Source organism: Barbus barbus (genome assembly GCF_936440315.1).
Source record: "Barbus barbus genome assembly, chromosome: 2".
Taxonomy (NCBI): Eukaryota; Metazoa; Chordata; class Actinopteri; order Cypriniformes; family Cyprinidae; genus Barbus; species Barbus barbus.
In genome coordinates, this window is record NC_136730.1 from 18,802,651 (window position 1) to 18,824,266 (window position 21,616).

General features: G+C 40.3%; 1 protein-coding gene across 2 annotated transcripts in view; it reads right to left on the reverse strand.

Annotated features, from left to right (window-relative positions):
- LOC306878943 (immunoglobulin superfamily DCC subclass member 4-like) overlaps window positions 1-15,196 on the reverse strand; it is an 87,445-nt gene extending 72,249 nt beyond the window's left edge. For both annotated transcript variants that reach the window (XM_079431567.1, XM_079431568.1), the window contains exon 1: window positions 15,000-15,196. In XM_079431567.1, coding sequence (XP_079287693.1) covers window positions 15,000-15,066 — 67 coding nt within the window. In that variant the 5' untranslated portion in view covers window positions 15,067-15,196. The remainder of the gene's footprint in view (window positions 1-14,999) is intronic.
- Between the last annotated feature and the right edge of the window lie 6,420 nt (window positions 15,197-21,616).

Genomic DNA, 21,616 nt, shown 5'->3' on the forward strand with positions numbered 1-21,616 from the left:
CTTATCTTTTTAAAAATCTATTATTTTATCATTTAAGCGTGAACAGCTTTCATGTTTGCTTGAGGTTTTCTTAAAATGTGCTTGCATTATCTTTCTTTTTGAAAATGCCACTTGGTTTGATAATTAGATAATTAAGTGAAGTTACATAATGAAAATAACATTTGTGTCCAAATACTTTCAGGGCCACTGTATCCAACTTATTTTTAACAAAAGAGCAGGTGCAGTCACTTGTAACTTGAATGTGCAAGGCTTCCGCAGTCATCTGCTTCCAGTTATTTTACCTGTCCAAAAACAGACCGTTATGCTGCTTGAGATTGCAAACTGGTATTTGTTATCATTTCGTTTAAATTTATAATCCTAACAATAAACATACTGGTTTGTAGTGCTTACTGCACTTGTTATTCTTCCAGTAACTTACCTAAAGTGGCTAATGAATAGGAAATCTCACATTCACAGAAATAGCTTTCTTACGCATTAAAAAATAAGGTGGACAGTGTACTGAATTAATGTGTACATTTGTTATCCTCTGTTCTTGCAAATGCTTTAGCAATGCATTTTTAAATCAATACAGCACTTTTGAATTGACTTGAAAAGTCTTCTGTCCTGTTGTATGCTCACTCCTGCATATCCTAGCAAGTCAAAATAACAGTAGGCTACGGTCTTTTTACAGGCTTTGAAGAGGGTCTCACGGTCCACAACACTACAATAGTGGGGTCCCCAGATGGCCCAGTCCTGGCACAGGTCTGGCTGAAGACCACATTTTTCCCTTAAAAACAATCAATACTAAAAACAGGAATTGAAATAGCCCAGTTGGAGTCTTTGACATATTTAGTTACCTTTTCTCCTTTTCATTTATTTGCGATTTTATTTTGTCAAAGAAATTACCGCAGTCTTTTGAAAACAAAATTTTAAGAGGAAATTCAGGACAAAAGCAGGCACTAAAGACAGACAGCCATTTGCCAAACTAAAAAATATAAAATCATGTACTGAAAGCCAAACACCTGGTGAACAGACAAGGTTGTAAACCTTTTGTGAATCTGCTCTTGTTAATTATCTTCACAGCCTCTTTGTGAGTAGAAAATTTTATTACAGTCAGTATCTGACATGTTTAATACATCTGCTTTGAAGAAAAAAAATACACCCTTGTAAATGTGGGAGCCTGTGTCCACAATCTGAATCGCCCTCAGTGATAAATGGCTCCCCTTCCAAAGGCATGCTTCCCCACCCCACTATGAGCCCTCCTGTGTGGTCATGTGACCAAGTGGACAGCAGCACGGAATGGAAGGAATGCGATCGTATGACTGTTTACCCAACCAGCATCATGAGGAAAAGACCCCGCTTCACACACTCGCTCGCACATGCATGCATCGACACATTCATTGTATAAATTGAATTCATCAATAAATATAATTTTGGACAAAACATTTTCTTTCTCAAGATTCAAAGAACTAATGGTCACCTATTGATCCTTTACTGAACAGATCTTCATCTCTGCTTTTACAAATGTATTTGAGTGTACACAAAACCTTATTGTTCATCTCATGAATAATGACTTCCTTTCAAAAGCTACAAACACTACAGTTCACAGACTGGGAAAACATATAGTGAATTGCTTTGAATTACTACATATGGCCTGGACGTTTCTCTGTTAATTTATGTTTTTGTGTAAACTTATGCAACAGACACTGACATTGTTATACAGCAGATTCTTCTTCAGACCTCTATTACATGCACCAAACTGAACACAAAAGGGTTGAGATATTTGCTGATTTAAGAGAGACCAGACAAAGATCTGATGTGGTCAATCTGGTTGACATAACAGTAGTCCAAGTTTAAAGAATTCTGTATTGCAATATCTGCAATGCATACAGTTGGGGAAAATAATAATTAGATCCCCTGCCGATTTTGTACGTTTGCCCACTGACAAAGAAATGATGAAGTCTATCATTTTAATGGTAGGTTTATTTGAACAGTGAGAGACAGAACAACAACAAAAAAATCCAGGAAAACACATTTCAAAAAAGTTATAAATTGATTTGCATTTTAATGAGTGGAATAAGTATTTGATCCCCTATCAATCAGCAAGATTTCAGCTCATTACCTGTATAAAAGACACCTGTCCACAGAAGCAATCAATCAATCAATCAATCAGATTCCAAACTCTCCACCATGGGCAAGACCAAAGAGCTGTCCAAGGATGTCAGGGACAAGATTGTAGACCTACAAAAGGCTGGAATGGGCTACAAGACCATCACCAAGCAGCTTGGTGAGAAGGTGACAACAGTTGGTGCGATTATTCGCAAATGGAGGAAACACAAAATAACTGTCAATCTCCCTCGGTCTGCGGCTCCAAGATCTCACCTCGTGGAGTTTCAGTGATCATGAGAACGTGAGGAATCAGCCCAGAACTACACGGGAGGATCTTGTCAATGATCTCAAGGTAGCTGGGACCAGCTGAAATCCTGCAGCGCCCACAAGGTCCCCCTGCTCAAGAGAGCACATGTACAGGCCTGTCTGAAGTTTGCCAATGATTCAGAGGAGAACTGGGTGAAAGGGCAGTCGTGGCAGTCGTGGGGCAGTCGTGGCAGTCGTAGGGCAGTCGTGGCCTAATGGATAGAGAGTTGGACTTGTAACCCGAAGGTCGTGGGTTCGAGTCTCAGGTCCGGCAACCACGACTGAGGTGAGACCCTTGAGCAAGGCACCGAACCCCTCAACTGCTCCCCGGGCGCCGCATTGATGGCTGCCCGCTGCTCCAGGTGTACCTGGATGGGTTAAATGCAGAGAACGTCCCTTTCCCCCTTCCCCTTGGGGGATGTCGTGGCCTAATGGTTAGAGAGTCGGACTCGTAATCGAAAGGTTGCGGGTTCGAGTCCCCGGCCGGCAGGGATTGTAGGTGGGGGGAGTGAATGTACAGCGCTCTCTCCACCCTCAATACCACGACTGAGGTGCCCTTGAGCAAGGCACCGAACCCCCAACTGCTCCCCGGGCGCTGCAGCATGGCTGCCCACTGCTCTGGGTGTGTGTTCACGGTGTGTGTGTGTGTGTGTGCATTTGTTCGCTACTCACTGCTGTGTGTGTGCACTTGGATGGGTTAAACGCAGAGCACCAATTTCGAGTATGGGTCACCATACTTGACAATACGTCACGACTTTTAGACGTTTTTTTTTAGAAAGTGTTGTTGTCAGATGAGACCAAAATCGAGCTCTTTGGCATCAACTAAGGGGACAGGACAACTGCACCGCTTCAAAGGGACGATGGACAGGGCCATGTACCGTCAGGGGCAGGTTATTGAAAATGAGTTGTGGATGGGTATTCCAGCATGACAATGACCCAAAACACACGGCCAAGGCAACAAAGGAGTGGCTCAAGAAGAAGCACATTAAGGTCCTGGAGTGGTCTAGCCAGTCTCCAGACCTTAATCCCATAGAAAATCTGTGGAGGGAGCTGAAGGTTAGAGTTGCTAAACGTCAGCCTCAAAACATTAATGACTTGGAGAGGATCTGCAAAGAGGAGTGGGACAAAATCCCTCCTGAGATATGTGCAAACCTGGTGGCCAACTACAAGAAAGGTCTGACCTCTGTGATTGCCAACAAGAGTTTTGCAACCAAGTACTAAGTCATGTTTTGCGAAGGGGCAGGGCTTGAAATTGCAACCATTTGGTCACATATGCTCCTGAAATGATATCTGTGGAACCCCAAAATAGAGCATTTGTGCGAGTGCAAATAATTGCTGTGGTGTGACCTGTCTTCATTTCTCTGCAAAACGTTCGTGAATTACTGCACAATATGTGCCTGCTGTGAGCTGATACAATGATTGGTTCACCATTCAAATCCAACGTTACATATCCCATTAAGCTTCATCTTTACATTCTTCTTAACTTTCATGTGTATTTTACATAGGTTATATTAGCTGTCACTCTCTCCTGCTGCACTCCATTGTCACGTGACAGGGAGCTAACTCAGAATGGACCAGTTTTTATTTCAGCCGATGTCTTTTCCAGACTTGCACAAATGGCATTGAAATAATTTTCCAAAATGTCATTTGTGTGGAAATATTACTAAGTCTGTAAATGGCCGTTAACAGAAGCCAGAGACACTGAAGACAGACGCAAAAGAAGAAAATATGCCGAACAAGCTCACTGTTCCCTATACGCGAAATATAGAGAGAAAATCCCAAATATTGAATTCGGAGTGGGGGTTTATATGAATGTATTTCAAAGGGAAACTGACTGTCTGAAGAGGTTTAATAGAAATTTTCTATTTATCTTGCATCTGTATATTGCATTGCATATTAAAAAAACAAGGAGAGCAGTGCTGCTCCGTTAACTGCAGTAACCAAGGAAACACTATTATGATGTTCTATAAATGCCACCTGCTGTCAGAGAGTTGCATTTACACTCAGTTGTTTCTGTTTTGCGCAATGTTATGAAACAAAAATGAACAAAACTAAAGTCAGACCATTCTGTTTTTGCATCAGATTTTGAAATAATACATTATAATTTACATCTGAAACTGCTCATGTATGCAGCATGTTTGTTTGGATCATGATTAAAATGCTGTGGTTGTCTCTAATTTTAAATGGCTACAGGTAGGGATACAGCCTGTAATAGAGCTAATTTTGCTCATGTACTCATATTTTCATTTTCTTCCTTGTCTCTAGCTTAAAAAAAACGAAAGAAAATGAATATTTGAAAAATTGGCTATCAGAATCGGTTTACTTTAAAAACATCAGCAATCAGAATTGGCCATGAAAGATCAACGCATCACTAACAAGAGATGCCGGGCCAAGTGTGTGACAAAGAATTTAGGATCAGGTTCAATTGTTGAAGCTTTTAATCATCAGGCTATTGCCAGACCTTCCACTCAATTGGCAGTCGTGATTCTCCTTAATATTCAGAAGGTGCTCCTAAATTTTTGTTGGTACGCCTAACTTCTTGTAGTTGGGAGCACCAGTGCTACCAAACGTACAAAATCAGCAGGGGATCAAATAATAATTTTTTTCCCCACTGAAAGCTGCAGAGACTCAAGTAGGTCTCTTTGGTTTTTCACATTTACTAATATATATCTCATTCTTTGCATACGATTTGTGCATATATGACAAATAAATTTGAAACCTGAAAAAAGCACTGTGGATCCAGGGCAGTTCTAGACCCTTTTTAGGGGACTTAAGCAACCCTTTCTGTCGTCTCAGGCCAACAGAGCAAATACACACAAAATTGTGTCAAAATGTCCATCTTGATGAGTTTATCCACATAAACAAAATTCGTTATGTTTTAAGTGAATGTAAACAGTTAGTTTCAAAGGTTATATAGGTAAAAACAACAAAAACAAAAACTTTATATATTTAGGCAGGGTGAGTGATTTTGGCAGGGCAAGAATAATGGTATGATGCTATTTTGTTCAAGGCACAGAGAGGTAGTAAGGACTCTTTCGTGTCAGTCTTCAATGTGCATACATGAAATTACCACACTATTCTCGTATCTTCATAAAATTAAGGTTGAACCATTGATGTCACATTAACTATTTTAACGTCTTTAGCTTTCTGGACTTGATCGTGGTAGTTACGTTGCTGTCTATGCAGGGTCAGAAAGTTCTTGGATTTTATAAAAAATTTCTTAATTTGTGTTCTGAAGATGAACAAAGGTCTTACGGGTATGAAAGGACATGAGGGTGAGTAAATAATGACAGAATATTTATTTTTGGGTAAACTGTCCCTTTAAATACCAGCAGGCTACTTTTGACTTACTATATAATAATATCCACCTTGTTCCGTCGCCTCGTGGTGCTTTTTTAACTTCCGTTAACACTATAAACAATCAGCAAACGTTTCGCTCTATGAAAGCAGTAATAAGCATTTTCAAAAACAATGAGGTGACATTATTTCACTCACCCTTCAACCATTAAAAGGAAATTTAAAAGTGTAAAAGAACAAATTACTTTCAACATACCCTGAATAACTCCTCAAGATCCTCCTTCTATCATAGCAATATTAAGGAACTGTTAAATATCATTATAGTAATATATGTCTAAATTTTGTAACAATTACATTTTACATCATCCATGTGAAAACAAACTTGGAAAGAGACATGAGGATTTGGGGAGAAAAATGAAAGATTCTCCAGGGAATTATTCCTGGTTTATATCGTAAATTAAATTGGGAGAGCAGACCACAAATGCACAGTAGGTGTTACGGAATATGTGGTTGTAGATAAACTAAAGTGGACACGGAAGACGACGAGGCATCAACTCACTTTTTCCATTTATTAACGAGTAGACAGGACGATGAAACAAACCAAACAGAGTGCTTATAAAGGAACAGGACAAAGGAGTAAACGAGATAACTAATACAACACAGGTGATGAGAATGATTGATTAACTGATGACTGGAAACTAGAACAGGAAAAACCAAATAAGGGCAAAACAGAACTGAAAGGAAAACCATAAAAACACTAAACTCCTAACATTACTCCAGAAGGCGGGTCTCGCGCCGCAACAGTTCCACCGGGGGAGGGGGGGCGGGCGCCCTGGAGGCCACTGCAGGACCGGGACAAGGGTGGCCTCCAGGGCGGGTCAGTGGAGTGGGAGTCCGGCGGCCATGGCGGGACAGGGAAGTCAGAGTCCGGCGGCCATGGCGGGACTGGAGACTTGGATGGCCATGGCGGGACAGGAGACTCGGATGGCCATGGCGGATCAGGATACTCGGGGAACCATGGCGGATCAGGAGACTCAGGGAGCCATGGCGGATCAGGAGACTCAGGGAGCCATGGCGGGACAGGGGACTCGGGAGGCCACGGTCTTATTTTTCGGGTAGCCAAGACAGATAGAAGGGTTCTGTGGCCTTGGCCCAGGCACATAGGCTATGACCCTATAGCCCCCCCACAAAATTTTCTTGGGGAAGTTTCCCTCTGGGAGCCATTGAGGAGGAGAGGGCACGAGGGGGTGCTCTGGAGGCGCAGACACTAGAGGGCGCTCTGGAAGAACGGGCTCTGTGGGGCGCTCAGGAGGAATGGTCTCTGTGGGGCGCGGGCACCTGAGGGCGCTCTGGAGGAACAGGCTCTGTGGGGCGTTCAGGAGGAGCGGTCTCTTGAGGGCGCTCTGGAGGAGCGGGCACTTGGGGATGCTCGGACAGCACAGACACTTGGGGGCGCTTGGACAGCACGGATTCGAAGGAGCGCTCGGACAGCGCGGATTCTCTGGGGCGCTCTGGCAGCGCGATTTCGAAGGAGCGCTCGGAGAGCGCGGATTCTCTGGGGTGCTCTGGCAGCGCGAATTCTCGGGGGCGCTCTGGCAGCGCAAATTTGAAGGAGCGCTCTGGAAGCGCGGATTCTCTGGGGCGCTCTGGCAGTGCAAATTCTCGGGGGCGCTCTGGCAGCGCGAATTCGAAGGAGCTCTCGGACAGCACGGATTCTCGGGGGCGCTCTGAAAGCGCGGATTCTCGGAGGATCTCTGAAAGCGCGGATTCTACGGGGCGCTCTGAAAGCGCGGATTCTCGGAGGATCTCTGAAAGCGCGGATTCTCGGAGGCGCTCTGAAAGCGCGGATTCTCGGAGGCGCTCTGAAAGCGCGGACTCGTTTGAGCGCTCTGAAAGCGCGGACTCTAGGGAGCGCTCTGGTAGCGCGGAACTGGACAGGACCAGCGAAGATTCAGGAAGGCACTTGCGAGGCGCAGGCACTGGAGGGCACTTGCGAGGAGCTGACACAGGAAGGCACTTGCGTTTCTCTGGTCGGATTGCCACATTCTCAGGTGGCGGGTTAGTGTTGCTCGCGTACGGCGGCGAGCTTTTCGCGGACGGCGGAATCATCTTCACCGCGGGCGGAACCATCATCGCCTCGGGCGGAGATGGGCTGAGGACAACTCCAGAGCTGTAGATGGTATGTGGGTATTTGGGGCTGGGCAGGCGTTTCGGACCGTTGGTGCGGTATGTGGAGGTTCTTGGCATGGTCTGAGCTGGCGTGACGTGCTGTGCTTCAGAGGGGACTGGGCAACGAGATGGGAATGCTTCCCTTTCAACAACCTCGAACTCGGATCCATTTAGAAATAAAATAAGATTTATTAATTCGACCGGTGGAAAATCAAAAACAGGAAGCTCACAACGAATAGTCTTGCTGTCCAGCCCCAACTGAAAGCACGCACACAAAGCGGCGTCAGTCCAGCTCAGCTGATGAACTAACTCAATGAAATCCTCCACATACCGTTCCAGCTTCCGGCCAGCTTGCCGCAAGCCCCACAGCTTGTCCTCAGCCGTCTGCATCCTTCGGTGTGGAAAGATCTTCTGTTTGGGTCCTGTCTTCTGTTACGGAATATGTGGTTGTAGATAAACTAAAGTGGACACGGAAGACGACGAGGCATCAACTCACTTTTTCCATTTATTAACGAGTAGACAGGACGATGAAACAAACCAAACAGAGTGCTTACAAAGGAACAGGACAAAGGAGTAAACGAGATAATTAATACAACACAGGTGATGAGAATGACTGATTAACTGATGACTGGAAACTAGAACAGGAAAAACCAAATAAGGGCAAAACAAAACTGAAAGGAAAACCAGAAAAACACTAAACTCCTAACAGTAGGCCTATATGTTATCTTTTTTCATTTGCTTACAGCGAAATACAAAGGAAACATGAAAAAATAATCAGGAGGAAAATAATGCAGTGGGCTGAAAAGAGCTGTTCTAAAGATATTGTAGTTATATCACGTCACTTTAAAATACCAAACGTAGAGTTAAAATGAATTAACATTTAAAGCCCATTCAGTCAAAATGATGAATAAGTATAAGGCTATTTGTAGCACAATCTTATAATTTGAAATGATTTGTTGCAGTCTTTTTGAATGGAACTTCCCCAAACTGAAAGTTCCTCCCATAATTTAAAACGCAGTAGGCTTGTTAGGAAAAAGGTGGTGCTGATTTCCAAAGAGGCACCACTTAGGCAGTTGTGTCTTGCTACACATTCTCACTGAGGGCTGAGTCCACATGAGGATGAAATCCTAGAACTATCTCTGCTGTGGATGTTGATCACCGTGAGGGGAATATTTCTGGCAACACTTAACAGCAAGCTGTTCAAAAAAGCAAGGGAATTGGATCAAATAAGATTACAAACAGTAGAGACCATTAATAATAGTTCAACTTTGTTAAAAATATTCTCCAAGCTCTTGGCTAAAAGGCTGTTGGCAGGGCTTGAATGTTCATGGTAGTTTGTATGTTAGCAAACAAGTCAATTATCAACTAATAGAGGGAATGCAGTGATGCATTGAAGTTTGACTGCATAGTGTGTACTTGGGGGGGAGGGGGTGGGGGTCGTCACAAACCTGCTTTGACATCTATACTGGCTGTCCCACTTGCTACGATGAGAGAACTTTCAAGAGATAGTTCACTCAAAAACGCAAAATCATCATAATTTACTCACTCAGGAATCTTGAAGAATGTTGGTGTGGAAAGTTTTGGTGACCATTGATTTCCATTTTACAGAAGAAAAAAATGTCATACAGGTTTGAAACAACAGAAAGACAAGTAAATGCTGACAGTTTTCACTTTTGGGTGAACTATCCCCTTTAGAAAGACAAGCAATCACTTGAATTTTCATGTAAATGGGTAGTACTAATTATTCCAATTACTCATTAAACCTTTCTAGTCTCTCATTGACCCATCCAGTTCCTCCCTTTATCCATCTTTTCATCTCCCTTTGACCCATCTGAGGTTCTATCTCTGGTCGAGCCACATGCTGATAGATTTTGACAGCTGTTATCCAGGTCACAGTATCCCTGGAGTCCATGTGTACAAATGTTGAACTCAAATAGCCATTGCAACACAGAACACAGAGAACTTAGCAGAGAACCATAGATCAGTTTGGGGATTCTTTTAAGACTTTTCGCAGATGGTCAAATATATAAACATGCATATTGTATGTCAGATATTTACACAACAACTGAATCAATTTCAGGTCTTACTAGTTAAAACATCAAGTGCATTACTGAGATCACTGAAGAGATCTGTCAACCTTTACTAGGGTCAACAACCTGCAGCAGACCTTTGTAAAGACTGACAGGAAGTAGGATAATGAATAACTTCCTCGTATGACCTACACTTCCTTCTCCTGAAAATGATTCACCTCATCACTGACCAGCAAACCTGGCAAATGCAAAATACATGGAGGCTCGCAACTTTGGAAAAACTACCTACAACCAAACCTAAAAAAAATAATAATAATATAGCCCAACCTGAATCAATCTCAGTTTCAATTGTTTCCCTCCAGAAACTTGTCACTCACTTGAGATAAAGCAATTACTGTAGCAAACAATAATTATCCAATCAATTCCCGATGGACAAAATCAAGTCCTAAATTTTCTTCTTGTTCAAGAACACTCTAATATAAGCCACAATAAGGCAGAAAAGACCACAATTTCATGCCAAATTTAAAGGGCATCCACACTGACATTAATTTTCATCTACAAAGACAATTGATGTATTCAACATATGAAATCACAGATTTTTTTTTCTTGGAATTTAATAAGTTGATGTTGAATATTTATTAGCCGATAATGAATATATAATTATTTTGGCACATTTTAAGATTTAGATCATCATCTAGCAGTAACTCAAAGGGATAGTGATGCATTATGGCAAAGATTAAAGAGCTCTTGAAGAACACTTTCTCTATAATAGCTAATGTTGAAGTGCTTATAGCTAAAACTTGCCACACATAAATCAGAAACAACATCAAAACAATTAATGGTTTACAAGTATGAGCCAGAAATTCAATATCAGTTCATGCCTAGGTTTTAACCAGTAAGACTCTAAAACTAGAAAACCTCTTTTAATCTATCACCCTTCATCCATATTAATCATTCACTTTGAACAATATCTTCAGCTTAAGCATCACAGCCCAAAACCATAAGAGTATAAATGCCTCGACATAGTGTACGCTACTGTAACTAGAAGCATCTGCTTCAGTCTACAGTTTGTGCAATTATTGAAAATCCCTTCATCCTTCTCAGGGGCATTAAACAATATTAAGACTTGTTAAAGAAGAGGGGAAATGAGGTCATGAAGGGATGCTTAATGGAGGTAATAGCAGAATTGCTGCAGCAGTACTAGAGACAGATTACACAGCAGATCTAGTGATGAAGCTGAAAATAAATGCGATGGAGCACAAAAGAGTAACTCTTCCCTTTCTGCAGGACAGGCTGTGTTGTGCTGATGTGGTGAGCCCCCCAGGACAGAGCACACACTGCAGCTCTGAGTCACGGGGTTAGAACAGCATGCCTCTGAGACCATGTGACAGACCCTGTAAAACATGCCCTCTGGCCTCTACGCTGCTTCTGACTTTTTTGGTGAATCTTTAAAAGCAGGCAGCTGTACATGGCTTTCTAGGAGAACGCTGGAATGTTAGACAACATGACGGGAAGCTTTACATGAGAAAGCAAAACATAAGCTGGACTTTTTACCAAGAGTTCACAGATATTTTTATGTGATCTTTCCTGTAGAAAAGCAAAGTGCTTTGTTTATGAATCTGAATAGAATGAGAGAAAAAAGAGAGATGGATCACCCCAAATCACCCTCATGATTCGCCAGCATCACTTACCAAAACAACGCACATACACATAACAAAATTCCTCTTCCTCTCTGTAAACCCGGTACACAGCCCCAGGGAAGCCAAGTCTGAATTTGTGGGTACAAATCTTAGTGGACAGGAGGGAATAGTAGCAGTGAGGAAATGGGGATGTTATGTTCTTGGTTTTCAAATTCACTGAAAAAACGTTAACTCACTCCAACAAGGAGATCTACTTACATGACCACTCCTTCTACCTTCTCCTATTATTGTATTTTCTTACAGCATCTCTTGTGGTGACACCTGTCAAAATACTGCACTCCTCCACATCACCGCCTGTCCATAACAGAACATCTATTACGATCAAAACATCTCCGGTTTCCTTTGTTATCATAAACCACAGGTGCTCAAGTCAGCATTTAATATACATTCCAACAACACCACAACAAGCCTGTAACTTTCAATTTAACCCTGAAGACTGTGTTTAGTAATAGTTATAAACATAGGAGTAGATTTAGGCCTTTTAGAAAATCTGAAATGTCTTCACCTTTTTCCTCAAACAACATGGAGATTAGATTTCCACCTCTCTGAAATTATCAGTAAGTTTTTTCATATATCAGAAATGGTTCTAGGATGACTTTGTTTCCTCTGTGGATCATATTTTGTGAATTCATGACTAAACCCCAACTAGATAGAGGGATAATACTTAATATTAATATAATATACTTTACTATTGATATAGTTTGTTAATGACTAGGGGATATTTTATAGCTAAATCTCAGCAGTTATATAATATACTTGGGTAACAAAAGGTATATAGACAATATTGGATATTTAATTGTGTCTGTCCATTTTATATCCTCATCTAGCACAAACCAAAAGGGATACATTATTGCAATGTCTTAATAATTTAACAGCAATCTTGAAGAACGCTTTGCATTTTCCCTTGTATTCTAACCAGAGTTTTTGCAAGGTAAAGACTCATCTCCTATATTATTAAAAAATAATAATATCAAGGGCAAAACTGGGTAAATTGGGCCACTTTTTGCCATTAAGATAAAAAAAAAAAAAAAACCAGCCCGGTCATTCTGAATGAACCCCTATGATCTTAAATACTGGAACATGGGAGCAAAAACAACCCTCAGTAGCCAACAGAGGGAACAGATAGTTACTTCATGAACCAGTCAAACATAATCTACAGGACTAGCATGCAAATATACAGAGGACAATACATGTATCTTAATAAAGACAAATATAGGATAATCATCATGCTGTATGAAAACTGGATTTAAGATTAATGTTTAAAAAAGATTCTCAAAAACACAAATTGTTTTTTATAATTGTCCAAAGAAATAGAAAAAAACATGAACAAGTAAACAAAACAGGTATTATAACAGAAACATCCTTCAGCTTTGCACAGCGGTCTCGTAGACGCATTTTTAATGCTATTGATCACTAGCAGGTCCCGCCCCGCTGTAAATCATCCGCTACAGCACTGGCACTAAAATCTATAACGGGGCTCAAAGATGACACTGTGTTTTGACCGCTGTGGTTGCCGTTTATTCTTCCCAACGGACATCGGTGAATGCCAGGAGGTGCCTATGTGTTTCAATGCTCTCCTTTGTTATTTAAATAAGGAGTATAGTCTTTGGATAAGTCGCCCTGACCACTCCCCACCCCTTTTTCCTCCAGCGCCTCTGACTGAATCCTGCCCGAGGCTCCTGCACTGAAGAGCGCTCACCCTTCACGAGCCGCATAACACTCATACTGCCTTTGAGCTCTCCAATTTCATTACATGCCAACCAGTCCGATAAATATATGTCATAAGATTACACAAAAGTGTGTGTATTGTACACAGAAAGTCTCAAAGCCCTGTTTAAACATATGATTATTTGATTTAAATGTAAGAACCAGAAATATCAAAATCATAACACGCTGGTGCCAGTAATTTTCCAGTCACCTATAAGTCACCATTTTTTAAAAGTGTACCAATTACACAATGCCTTTCGGTGGGGAGGGGTGGGGGGTTCGGGGGGTTAGTGTGTGTGTGGGGGGGGGGTTCAACCCAGTGCCCCTGGTGGGCGACAAAGGCATCACAAGTTACAATATATACATATAACACTTTAGAATAGGGAACATTTATTCACTCTTAACTACGACTTTTCCCTCAATAAATTCCTAATTTGCTGCTTATTAATAGTTAAGGTGGTTGTTAAGTTTAGGTATTGGGTAGGATTAGGGATGTAGAATAAGGCCATGTAGTATAAGGCATTACTACTAATAAATGGCTAATATTCTAGTAATAAGCAACTAGTTATGAGACCTTAAAATAAAGTGTTACCATATATATATATATATATTATTTTTATTTTTTTTTAATTTTTTTTTCATGTGTTGCCGTTTTGGCACACTTAGGGAATGTGAACCAAAAACAATGCAAAAGATAGGCTATATTTTATGGTTTGTTAAGCTATAGTACACAGGAAAAAGTGAAAGACACTAAATAGACTGCATGAGGCATAAAAACCAGATTGTTCTGTGTGAAAGACACGTTCACGTCCTTTAAAAACAACAAACAGCAACACTTTTGCCCAAGCTTGTTATCGTTATATCCTTTACATACGTATGTATTTACTTAGCTACGCTACATTACAGTAATTAACGGGATTTATCTCAATTCAGCGAAACAATCCGTGAAGTGTGACACTAATTTTTCAGCTTCATTCTTTTCAAGGTGAACATTCTGCTTTAATAAATGTTCATTTAAATTGTAAACAGTTTTTAAAGTTAGGTTCATATATTCAACTCAAGGACACTTGGGGCAAATATGAGTTAATATTCGCTTTAGTAACACGTTGAATTTAGACGGCTAAAATGGACTTTATAAGAACAATCCGCATCGTGGGACTTCAAATCTAAATAAGGCTGTCACACAAACCCCTTTTAAGTCTAACATTTCATTTCCCAAATGTTTGCTATAAGTCAAGAAGAATATCAACCTGTCCTGTAGCCTACATTCCCAAACTAGAGCCCCCTACAGCATATCCGCCCCTCCGAGCAAACACTTATGCTTTCTATGCCTCTTCATCCATTTTTTTATTTTTTATTTTTTTTTTACTATTACGTCTAAATTAACTCAAATATTGAGCGCATAATATTGTTTACAAAAGTGAGGTTTGGATATGACAAAAAGTTGAACCCAGAAATAAAAACTGTGGACTTCAACGTTATTTGACTGCCTGTTTGCGTAAAGGATATAAAAAAGGAAAACGTGAAAAGTAAAAGCTCCGAAACGCTGCAACAAGCAAGGTGCATATGATTTCTCTCTCCAGCCCCTCTACTCACATATCCTGGCAGATACAAAGAAATACATACATACAGGCTACCACACACACACAACTTAAAAGACACTGCAAGGAAAAACACTGGGGTTAGATTTAACTTGTATTACCTTGCACGGATAATCCACAGAAACCCAGAAAAAGTAGACAGAAGAACCAGATATTCTCCACCGCCATGTAGAGCGTTTGATTTCCAGCAGCGGGGTAAAGCAGTGTGTGCTTTATATGACCGCTACAGCTACATGCATATAATGGAATTCGGGAAAAATCTCTTCAGGTTTAATTAGTTGCGCGTAATTTCACGTATTTCCCTGTCGCGCGCTTCCCCCACCTATAAACATAACGTGGTTGTGTTAGTCGGGGAAGAGTCGTCGTGTCTCTCGGCGCCTCATCGCCATGTTGTGTCCAAATGTTAAGTGTGTGAGAGTGTGTGTTAGCTCTCTTTACACACACACACACACACACACACACACACACACACACACACACACACACACAGTGAGTCCCGCTTTAGGTGTCCACTGGAGCTGCATGAAATGCTGCCAGTATCCTCACACACCCCCTTTCCGTGTACACGGCTCCACGCTAGTTTCCTGTAACCTGCGAACGCGCTGTGCCAAATACACGACACAACAATGTTAAATAAACAGACACGGACTAATTTAGAGCTTCGTATTTCGCCAGTAACAATGAAAAAACCCACTGATTAATGATGTGCTGGTATATTGTTATAGCACGTGCCCATTTGCTATAAAGTCAGATGTGTTCTATATTTACAACATTATTGTAATTTAAGTAGAATTAATTGTATAGGTCTATTAGACGCACACAATCAAACGTGTATGCATAATAACATCAATAACACACAATAACATTCACTTATTGTTCATTGATATGCAAGTCATAGACTAGTGTGCAACACACACACACACACACAAACACAGTTAGGGTTGCAGGACCCTCTGCCATGACCTTCAAATTATTCTCTCCTGGTGCCTGAGGGGGCGAGAGATCACATGTGCATCTATGTCATGTGCTCCTACAGGCTGAGGATCCCACTCCGCCTGGCCACTGACACAGGCCATATGCATGGGACCCTTACAATCTCTGAACACAAAGAGCTAACTAGGGTCAGCTCAACCACAGGCTCACAGGGGACAGAACCAAGGTAAACAACTTTTATATCTGACAGTGTGTATCCACACACTCTTTGTAAGTTAAATGGGTTGTGATTGTGAATGCTGTGTATAACATTTCAGCATTTTAAAAGTATCTTCTTCTTCTGACTTTGTCCATTGATTTTAATGTAGGCTATCTATCTATCTATCTATCTATCTATCTATCTATCTATCTATCTATCTATCTATCTATCTATCTATCTATCTATCTATCTATCTATCTATTTTCATTTTTATTTTCATACTTTATTGTGTAAAAAGGTTCTTCAGTTAAAGTGTTATTAATTAGAATGAGATGTGTCGCATGCATCATACTGTTGTGAATGTGCATCAAAGACTGACACGGAAAAGAAGAATTGTTGAATAAAGTCACTATATTTGTTTTCTATGCACACAAAAAATCTTCTCGAGCCACTGATGTCACATGGACTATTTTAAGGATGTCCTACCTTTCTGGGCCTTGAATGTGTCATTTGTGTTGTTGTCTATGCAGGTCAGAAAACACTTGTATATCATCAAAAATATGAACATGCATTTCTTAAATCTTATTTTTTTTCCTAAGCTTGAAGATCACTTTAATAAACTCTCTAATAATCTAATTTCTTTCTTTTGAAGAAAGAGAAGATTTATACTCCTCACAAAACTACAAAACAAACTCTGAAAGATACCAGGTTTAAACAATTTTATCATATACCAGATGGCGACATTTTGAGGTCCAGACTTGTGTATTTACAGAGCAGATTAGAGAAAAGCAGAGGAGATTATTAAGTAAGTATTTATTCATTACCCATGGAAATATGTTTTATGATACATATTTTAATATTTCATAGTGTATGTATGTGGATTCTGCCTTGGGCCAATCATGTTCAGAGATATTTTATTTCTCCCAACTGCAAACCGATGGGCTTCCTGGGGGTAACCGTATCCAAACCTCAGAGGGACTGGAACAGATCAAACAACAGGGATGTCCCTCCTGCAGCTGCCGTCTCTCCAAACAGCACTGCTCCTGTAAGCAGAGTGTGTTCACTCAGTAAATATCTCCTGCCTCTCTGTGCTGTTGTGACTTTAGATTGCTCTGCTTCCACCACATCAAAGGCACTTTTTTCATGGCATAATGGAGTGATTGTGTGCGTGTGCTCATGCATGTTGTTTTTAGGGTGGGCTGCTTTCACTTCACAACAAAAAAAGATAAAAATAAAAAGAAAGATTATATGCACTTGTTACAGAAAACAAGTGCTCAGATGCCTCTGAAGAAGTGCCCTAAAGTTGATTTCAATCTGAGTCATCCTATTCATTGCAGGACAGAGTGAATGTATGAGATGAACTATTCATCCTTGAAACCATACATGTCAGTGAATTTAAATCCAAGGCATTTTAGAAGTATTTTGTTCCTGCATGTATTAATCATCAAACTAAAGCTAAAGATCTGAAAAGAGCTTTGATTTTTCAGTCAGATTTCAATTTTATTCAAAGGAAGGAGACAAATGCCTCACTTCCAGTTTTTCTAACCCATCGTGTACTTAGAGCGACCCAGCAGAGCCAATCCCCAAATATGATGGTGTTGTAAATAACTGCCCTGCCCAGCTACTACTCTGCTCTTCTGCCATTGTAAGGGCACCAAATGTATGCTTGGCACAGTTCACATGTCACCATGGTTACTGAGACTCAGGAGTGGCACATAGGCATAGGACAAAAAGCTCAGTGGTACAATTGGTGGTCCAGTGCCACTTGGATACGCTGGCATGCGGCCCAGAGAGGGAGAAGAGAGGTATGTGGGCTACTACTGTAAGAATGGGGAGGCACCCAGGCAGCAGCCTGAAATCTATGGGAATCTCTCCACAGTACACTGAAGGTTTTGGTTTATTTTCCTGGACTTCTAAAAAAGTTTTAGTGTGAACTATTGTTGTGGCTAAAAATATGATTGAATGATTTTTCTTGTTGGCTTGAATGATATCCTGCTTTCTCCCTTCTTTTTCCCCCTGGGAACAAACAATTTCTTGTTATCATTTATACATTTCCTCGTTCAGAAGTTGAAACATATTTGAAGTTTATGGAAAACACTTTCCAAGAAACAATGAATATTTCATTTTATATAACTGTTAGTGTCAGTCTTCAAATCTGATTGGCTGAGCAGCCTTCCAAGATGCTGGGACTGTTCACTGTTTGTTTTTGTCACTCTGCTCGTCTTTGTTTGTAATAACTGATTAGGCCTATCATTAGGTTTCTGCAGATTAAATCATTACAATAATAGATGGTGGAGCAATATGGGTCTCTCAGCAAAGGGGCCTTTTTTAATATATTAAAAATAATGTTACTCTAATGAAGTTAAAATGCTTAAAATCAAGATCTAAACTAAAATCATGTCTTCCCCCATATTTTTTCTGGAATCATAAAGTTTTAATAAATTAGTTAATTTAATATATGGACAATCCCAGTTTCAGGAGTTTATTCTGCTGTGGGTTCCTTTGGAACAATTGTCGTTGGCTGAGCAAAAATGAACACAGGAACTCAAATATTGTCAACTCTTAACATTGCTATTGGCAAATTGCAAGCGAATGCAGTAATTTCATTAGGAATCGTTTGGGAATTTTATTTGAGGGTAAAAGATTTTCCCATTTAGGGTACTTCGACCTGCTCACATGATCGACATAAATGCTGTATTATGCATGGCAGGCCAGTAGTTGATGTCACTTTGTAAAGAAACACCATCATTTTCAAAACCTTGCACTTTAAAAGCTGCTTTTACAAAGTTTGCGTTTTAAGACCTCAAAACGCTGTTGTCATCTAACTGAACAGCACATCAAAAAGTTTTTAGTATTTGGTTAAAAATGGTGTCACATAAACACCCCCCTAGATTTTGCAATGGGCTCAAGTTTGCAATAGGATCATGAGAAAGACAATACTATTGACGATAGGATAGACAATGGAAATTTGCCCCAAAAAATTGTTAATGTGAGCAATGACTTGCTCAGTCGTGTCAGGTCTGCATAGTGAGGTTAATATTTGGAACCAAAGAACTCACATGATATTGTTCTTTGTCTTTTTCCCCAGTTCCCCAGTTTTACATGAAGCCAAAGCAAAACAAACAAACAAAAAGTGCATTCAAAGACTTGCTCATAAGTGTGATCGTTTGTTGCTTCCTATTGCCCTAAAGATGTAACCTGAAGAAAGGGCAACTGAGAATCCTCAAATTAAAAGCACATGGAGGACCTATTTTAAAGTTGGTATCTATGGAGAATTGGCTTGCCATTCATTTATTTATGAACTCTTTTGAGTTAATGTTTTAGAGTGAGAGAGATCCTCTTCTCGTTCATCACTACACATTCTGATCACATTGGCATTGAAAAACACAGAAGACCAACTCTTAATGTTGCATTTAAGAAGAAAAGTGAGAATAAGTGTAGACTGTACACAGACAATAGCAGAGTGGGAGTGGCTGATAGCAGTGGAACAGCAGCAGTTCTGTCTCCTCCTCATGGCAAACCACTCATTAGACACACAAAACCGGCTGTGTCCTTCCCTTCCCATTAACAATATACACAGCTCAGTGGAGATCCACCCTCAAAGGGATTCTACCTCCTCGACGACCTGTCCATCAATAATAGACCCACTACAGTCGAATAAATCTACATACACTAAAACGCATCCATTTTAAGATGTTTGCATAAAAATGCACTACATTCAAGAAAGACCAAAGATGCCATTGATTTAACCAATAATACGGCCCTATTGTCGCTGTATAGTGAGGAAGAGGAGGGCAGTGGTCAAAAAGAGAGGGAGCTCTTAACATAATGAGCATAAAAGTGGATTTTAAATGCTTGTAAATGGCTGCATGCTAGAGACAGAAGGGATCTGTCCAATTCGGCTGACCACTGTGCCATCACGAACGTCCCATAAATGGAAGCGTTATAAGCCAACGGGAGGGAAAACCCTTTTCCCAGAGTACACTTATCTACATTTGGAGTCTCTGCTGAATATCATTAACATACCGCTCCTAACAAGAACTATGAAGAGCATAGTCAGACTTCACCTGATGAATATTCATCAACTGGTATATGGAGAGGGAGTGGGGGGGGGGACTAAAGAAAGAGAAGGATGGCAGAACGAGAGAATGGAAGGACAGAGGCAGGAGGAAAAAAGGTGAGGAGGGAAGGGATTAGATGGAGGTAAAGAAGGATTGTTGTATAATAGAGAGCAGTGAATCCAAAATTTGGACACAAAATAGAGAAGATGAGGTAGAAACAAAGACAAGAAAGGAGGTCTAAAGGATGCTAACAGAAGAAACATGGATAGATAAAAAAAAATAGATCGAGTGGAAGAAAGTGGCTAAAAATGATTCACTTAAATGACAAATTTGCAGTCATTTTGTATCAGTTTGTATGTAATTTTTCATCTTTAACATCCTAGGTAGATGAGCAAGTACAACCTGAATTCCGGAAATGTTGGGACATTTTTTTAAATTTGAATAAAATGAAAAAAACTAAAAGAATTTCAAATCATATGAGCCAATATTTTATTCACAATATAACATAAATGTTTAAACTGACAAATTTTACAGTTTTATGCACAAAATGAGCTAATTTCAAATTTGTTCATGTTCACATATGGGTTCCTTTTTGCATGATAGAGCTTTAGTTGGCATCTGCAGATGGCACGGTGGATTGTGTTTACCGACAGTGATTTCTGGAAGTATTCCTGGGCCCATTTAGTAATGTCAATGACAGAATCATGCCGATGAGTGATGCAGTTTCGTCTGAGGGCCTGAAGACCACAGGCATCCAACAAAGGTCTCCGACCTTGTCCTTTATGCACAGAGATTTCTCCAGGTTCTCTGAAACCTTTGATGATGTTATGCACTGTAGATAAAGAGATTTGCAAAGCCTTTGCAATTTGATGTTGAGGAACGTTGTTTTTAAAGTAATCCACAGTCTTTTTACGCACTCTTTCACAGATTTGAGAGCCTCTGCCTATCTTTACCTCTGAGAGACTCTGCCTCTCTTAGAAATCCCTTTTATGTTACAGACCAGGGCCTGTTTTCACAAAACATTTATCTTACCACTAAGAGTTCTAAATGGCAGTACAATTTTTAGCTAAGAGTTTTCTCTTAAAACCTATTCACAAAGCTGCTGAGACAAACTTTTACTAAGGAACAGAGAGAAATCTTAAGCTAAGAGTAAGGGCGGGGTTGACCTCGTTGCTATGGATCATGTCAGCATGCTTACTAACTATGCACACAGTGATTGGCTGATAAGAGAGGGGTCTCTGTCAGAGACTTATTCATAGAAATATTGTAGAGCACGATATTATGTATCCATATCCAAAAAAAGGTTTAAAAAATAATTAATTAATTGCCACATTCAAATAAAGATTTTAATATGCAGGCTAAGTGTCACTAATTAAACAAATATATGTTGAGCTAATTGTCAGTCTCTTACATGTATGCTTCTCGTAGCGGATATGCATATAAACAGCTTTTTAATTAAAAAGTAGAATTATCAGGGCTGATAGTAAGACATGTAAATGTAAAAGAAAACCAAACTGGACGCAAG